Genomic DNA, 6,756 nt, shown 5'->3' on the forward strand with positions numbered 1-6,756 from the left:
CATGAGTGTGACCTGCTGTTTGATGCCCAGCACTGCAGAAAAAGTTTTCTTAAATATATGCTGAAAGGATGAATACGCCCAATGGGTGCAGTAGTACAGCTTCCAGCCGGAGAGCAGTGTGAACCCTTACCTTTAGCATGAGCTGGGACATTTCCTTGAGTTTCTCAGCTGTGTAATACTGCCGATGCAATAAAGGGTGATTGGCCATTTTTCTCAATTGCATCATGACATTGCACATTTCCGTATTTTTTTCTGTGATAGAGAATACATTTTAAAAGAATCAAACTGACAGCAAATGTACTGAACTGTATCTATATTTTGAAGTTCTGAAATTACTTCTTCAAATTCCAACTCATTTTTTAAAAATGAGCAAACCTATCACTAAAAAAAAAAAAAAAAATGCAGCCCCAGTACTGGATTATTTTTTATATAAACCTCTGCAAGGCAGCTTTTACCTAGGTTATTGATAGACTTTTTCACTCTGTTGAAAGACCCAAGTAGAGCTGCTCCTGCTTCTCTGACATGGCACATGGCTCGATCTGATCTCTCTTGGGGGGCAGCTGCTTGAGAACCTGAGGGAGAAAGAGTTTAAGATTTTCAAAAAAGAGGAAAACAATTTAAAAAACTGTCATGATAAAAAACATGGTTACCTCTTCTTTCACTCTTCTGAGAATAAATGGCTTTATAATTTGTTTTGCATGTGCTATTCTCTCCTTTTCATATATACTCTGCTCATCTGCTGGTTTCTAAGCAAAATAAAAACATCCTTTTAGCAATTATTCACTTAAATGATAATAATACTATACAACATGAATATCTTGTGCATTAGAGTCTAGATAATTTTTTACAGAAACAATTCGTAGTGTATAGAAACTCATGTTTCCGTTCTGGGTTATTATCCAGAAAGCTCTGTATGTACTCTGAGGTTTCACATGCTTACACATGTACTATACTGAGATAATGAATCAGAACTGCCCTATGCCAGTGCTCAGAACTAACCAATCAACTGACTGAGGCAACAGCTGGTAACCCAGACCACGCTCATGAAATAAAGATGTTTGTGTGCATGTGTAAGAGGGAGAGAATTTTGTGGAAAACGGTCCCCAAAGAAACAGGGCTGTCTGATACAGATCATGTAGACAAGGACGGGATGGTACCTAGATAAAGCTGTTGAGTTGCAAGAACAAAAACTGTTGATTTGGGAGAAGTAAAAGTGAAATTTTATTCAAGGATGTGAGGGGGAGTGCTCCATATCTTAGAAACTGGAACTAGGAAAGTCCTGTAGTTGTATTCATAAAATCTACTTATTTCAAAAACTGGATATGAGGTGGAGAGAATTATGAAATGTGACAAAGGCACTTAACTGGGCCTGCCCTTAACCCCAACCACACTAGAGGCTGTGGCAGATCAGGAGTTCAAGGTCACCCTGGGCAATTTAATGAGACCCTGTCTCAAAATAAAAAAACGTGCTGGGGAATGTAGCTCAGTGGTATGGTGCTCCTGGGTTTGATCCCGTTTTCTTTGGAGAGGGGTTGTTAGTCTGTACTGGAAGATACTATGGAAAATTCTTTTAAAAGGTGATCTAGGAGAGTCAGAATCTATACAAACATTTCTGTACTGAAAAAAAAAATTATGAATTTTATTTCAAAAGATACAGGTATTTCTGGATATACTACTTTGCCCAGTTTTACAATACATGTCATATATCTGTCTCTCCTTCAATTTAATATTGTCATTCCTCATAAAAGTAGAACATTAAAAAATTCCAAATTTTTTGGACATGAATGAATTCATCTATCGTTTCACATATTATGTAATGGCTGATTTCTGAACTGATCCAAATACAGGAACCTCAACTAACTTATTTCATAGAGCATATACACTATGAGAACAAAGACACACTGGCAAACAGCCCAGGTAGAACACAAAGTAGCACATCTGGGAGAACACACGTGTGCATGCTTACTGTCTTGGAGGAAAACATCCTTCGGATTTCACTGGTGCTGCTGCTAAACATATGTGACATAACGAAGTTCAGCAGCGACATGAGCTCTAACAGGTTGTTCTGCACAGGTGTGCCTGTGAGCAGTAACCGATTATTTGCCTGTGAATGAAGATAAAATTTACATCAGGTTTTTTTAAGAGAGACACTTCTTTTTTGCCTATCTGGCCCAGAGTAAGGGCATAAGATGAGCGGGGAAGAAAATGAGAGCCATTATTAATAATTAACATTCTGTGATGACAGGCTAAGAATTCAGATACGTATTGCTTGCTATCATCATTTGCTGAATTTATGGAATAATGCTAAAACCACTGGTCTGACTTTATAAGTAGGTAGTGTGGGTCCCCATATCACTTTACAAGATGATGAAAGATAAACAATATGGGAGTATTTATAATTTACCACAAAAACACCGGTTGGTAAATTGGGGCACATGGGTGATGAGTTAAAAGGTAACAATCTTTTTAAAGCATCTTTAAAACAAAACAATATGTGACAGAGGCGACAGGCTCTCTAAGACTTAAAATATTACTATCTGGCTTCATACAGAAAAAGTCTGCAGACTCTAAATATAAAATATTGTGTATGTCACAATTACACAACCTACAATTTTATCACAACTTAGAACAATTTACAAAAAACTCTCTTACATTAATTGTCATTAGATGCTGGTAGCGGATGGAGCCCATATTCTTTAACATATGGCCCTCATCAAAAATTGCATAATTGAGTTTCAGGCGTTGAAACAGACTATGGTCATCAGAACTGCTGATTGCACAATTGTACCTGTCATCAAGAGAAGAAACATCTATTGAAGATTATACCTGTTAGGAATCAAGCCTACTGACACATAAACTTTTTCTTTTCTTAAGTTGATTTTTTTATTTTATGGAAAGAAGGTAATACAAAGTCAAAGTTTTAAAACAAAATAATACAATAAAAGTTAATACACTGCACATTGTTTATCTTTAAAGTAGTTAATCAAGTATAAGATATGGGCATTAAAATTTCTCTAATTGATACTACCATGAACCTTCCTTTTCACTGAAAAAGATACACTAATACTGTAACTGACCTTAATTTTTTTCCCCTTTCCCTTCTATCCTTTCCCCTTTCTTCCATCTTAGTTCTTGTTGCCTTTCAAACATTTTCTTCCCACTTCACATCTATTGTACATTTTAGACTTTACTCTTTCAGTTTCTCACGCTAGGGAGACAATACGATGTTTCGCCATGTACATCTGATTTATTTCACTTGTGAGTACGGTCTCAAGTTGCACCCATTTACCTCTAAAAGTCTCAAGTTTGTCCTTCTTTATGGCTGAGGAGAGTAGTACTCCATTGTATAAAAACACCACATCTTTTTTATCCATTCTTCGACGGAAGGGCATTTGGGTTGTTTCCAAGGTTTAGGTATTACAAATTGTGCTGCTATAAACATGGGTGCACATATATTGCTGTGGTATAATGTTTTTAGTTCTTCTGGGAAGATACCCAGAAGGGGAATAGCCGGGTCAAATACGACCTCTAATCTTAGCTTCTGGAGGAAATGCCATACTAATTTCCACAGTAGTTGCATCAGTCTACACTCCCACCAACAGTTGGAGAAGGGTTCCCTTTCCCCCACAGACTCTCCAGCATTTGTTATTGGTTGATTTCTTCATGATAGCCATTCTTTCTGGGGTGAGATGGAATCTCAGTGTTGTTTTAATTTACATTTCTTGAATGACCAGTGATGCTGAACATTTTTAATATATTTATTTGCCATTTGTACTTTATCTGAGAAGTCTGTATTCATCTCAGATGCCCTGTTTTTGAGAGGGTCTTCAAATTTGGAGAAGTCTGTTTTTCTTCAGTTCTCTATATGTTCTAGATAGAAGTCCTTTGTCTGAGGGACAACTGATTAAAAATTTTTCCTACTCTGTGGGTTGTCTTTTCAACTCGGTTGGTGATTTCTTTTGATGTGCAAACGTTTTTTTTTTCCTTTGGTACTGGGAAGAGAACTCAGGATCTTGCTCTTGCCAGTCAGGCGCTGTGCTGCTGAGGTACATTTCTGGCCTGCAAAAGCTTTTTAGTAAGATGAAATTCCAGTTGTTGGTTCTTTGAAGTATTTCCTGTGTAGTCTGGGTTTTGTTCATGAATTCTCTGCCTATACCTTTATCTTTAATACTTCTATCTATTTTCTCTTCCAGTAGATTTAGTATTTCTGTTTTATTACTTAGAGCTTTGATCCATTTTGATTTTACGTTAGTGTATGGTGACAGACATGGGTCTAGTTTTAGTCTTCGGCACGTAGATAGCCAGTTTTTCCAGTCCCACTTATTAAAGAGGCTATCTTTCTTCCAGCGAACATGTTTGACCCCCTTGTCAAAGATAAGATGGCTGAATGTGTTTGTAGTTGTGTTTGAATCTTCTAATCTGCTCCACTGGTCCTCAGGGCTGCTTTTTGCCAGTACCATCCTGATTTTATCACAGTAGCTTGGCAGTATTATTTCAAGTCAGGGATTGTGATGCTACATATCTTGCCTTAGTTAAGGGATATCTTTCCATTTTCTGATATCCTCTTCAACCTTCTTTTGCAGAATATTCTAATTTTCAATGTAGAGATATTTTACTTCCTTTGTTAGATAGATTCCTAAGTATTTCATTTTGGGGGATGCTACTGTGAAGGGTGTGGTTTCCCTAATTTCTCTCACACTGAGTTAGTTGTTTCTGTATAGGAATGCTATTGATTTGAGTGTTGACTCTGTATCCAGCTACCCAAGTGAATTTGGCTATTAAATCTAAAGTTGTTCAGAATTTTTGGGGTCTTCTACATAGGTATCATGTCATCTGCAAATAATGATAACAACTTCTTCCTTTCCTGTCCTTATTCCTTTTATTTTTCTCTCTTGTCTAACTGCTCTGGCTAATGTTTCCAGAACTATTCTGAATAGGTGTGGTGATAGTGGATATCCTTGTGTTGTTTTTAACTTTAAAGTGAAAGCTTAGAATTTTTAGAAGATTTAATGCCAATACTCCTCAAATGCTTTAATAAAATTGGAAGGGAAGCAATACTCCCTAACTCATTTCTAGAGGCAAGTATTACCCTAATACCAAACCAGAGAAAGACCCAACCGAAAAAGAGAATGATAGGCCAATCTCCCTAACGAACATAGATGCAAAAATCCTCAATAAGATAGTAGCAAACGGACTGCAGCAAATCATCAAGAAGATCAGACATCATGAACAAGTGGAGCGCATCCTAGGAATGCAGGGACGGTTCAACATATGCAACTCAATAAACATAATATACCATATCAATAGAGCCAAAGACAAAAATCACATGATCATCTCAATAGACACCGAAAAAGCTTTTGACAAGGTCCAACATTCATTCATGACAAAAATCCTACAGAAAATCAGAATAGATGGTTTTTATCTGAATCAGAGAAAAGCCATCTATGACAAACCAACAGCCAACATCATACTAAATGGACAAAAACTGACAGGTAAATTTTTTACAGAATCATTTTTATTTACACGTTTCTAGTAGCTAGTTCCTAAAAGACAACCCTAGACGTGGTTCATAGTCAAATAAATACTTTACTAATGTATTTGTATCTACTGATTATTGACATACATGTAGCCAGTTATGAAAACTATGACACATAATGAAAAGAAAAATGTTAGAATCAGACAACTTCAACATACTTGGGAAGAGGTCAATTTGGGTATAACTCATAAATAACCCGATATTATTATACTGTTCAGCATCTTTACCCCATTTTAAGAAGCAGAAAAAAGAACACAAAGCTAAAACGTATCCAGTTTTAGAACATAAACTAATGGAGTAAATCTGAGAAATAACAGTTAATAGTTGTTCAAGACTACTATGGAGAGAGCCAGGCATGGTGGCACATGTCTGTAATCCTAGCACTTGGGAAGCTGAGGCAGGAAGATCGTTGCAAGTTCAAGACCAGGCTGGGCTACAAAGTGAACTCAAGGCCAGCCTGAATTGTAGAGTGAGCGACCCTGTCTCAAAAAGAGAAAAACAAAACAAAACAAAACAAAACCCAAAGACTACTATGGAGTGCTTTATTAAGATGACAATATGGATGAGCTCTTTCAAGGATGGACTCTTAAAGAAGAAACCAGAAGGGAGAAATAATAACCAGCAGTTAAACAGAGATTTATCCATGCTCATGTGATAAATGCAACGTACAGAGATGACTGAAAAATATGGTACATGTTTAGATTACAAAAGGACGTTTTACACAGCAAGAGATACTGCCAAGAACAGGGTAAGTGCCTCTGAAGTAAGAGAGAGGGAGTAGTCTGAAGGCAACTAATGGCAATGTGTCTTCGAGTGAAATACATTTAATTTAAACATTTGCATTGTTTCTGATCACTCTGCATAAGACGCCTTAATTTGTCCACCAGAGACTTATACCGCACAGCTGACTACCAAAAACAGGCTAATATTCTCAGTTATGGTTTTGACCCCTGTTCTGTCCTAACTCAAACAGTTCATTCGGATACTGAGATTTCATTATATATATTATGAACAGTATTTACAAGTATATATATTATGAACAGTATTTACAAGTATATATATTATGAACAGTATTTACAAGTTTGAAATATAAATCATTTTTGTGAGAGATCTCAAAATACTTTCTCCTTAACTAAATGAGTGCTGTTATGACACCACGCACTGCTGAAGTGAACGAAACACAAGGAGCTGATACACTGTAACAATGCCCTCTACTGGCA

General features: G+C 36.6%; 1 protein-coding gene across 1 annotated transcript in view; it reads right to left on the bottom strand.

Annotated features, from left to right (window-relative positions):
- Positions 1-6,756, bottom strand: part of LOC102013142 (SWI/SNF-related matrix-associated actin-dependent regulator of chromatin subfamily A containing DEAD/H box 1-like) — a gene marked incomplete in the record, with an annotated part of 34,677 nt that overhangs the window by 9,325 nt on the left and 18,596 nt on the right. The window contains 6 exon segments of the mRNA XM_013517294.1: positions 131-252; positions 456-497; positions 500-572; positions 651-746; positions 1,967-2,104; positions 2,653-2,788. Of these exon segments, the coding sequence (XP_013372748.1) occupies positions 131-252; positions 456-497; positions 500-572; positions 651-746; positions 1,967-2,104; positions 2,653-2,788 (607 nt within the window).

This window comes from Chinchilla lanigera, unplaced genomic scaffold (assembly GCF_000276665.1).
Source record: "Chinchilla lanigera isolate Chin_1 unplaced genomic scaffold, ChiLan1.0 scaffold00004, whole genome shotgun sequence".
NCBI lineage: Eukaryota > Metazoa > Chordata > Mammalia > Rodentia > Chinchillidae > Chinchilla > Chinchilla lanigera.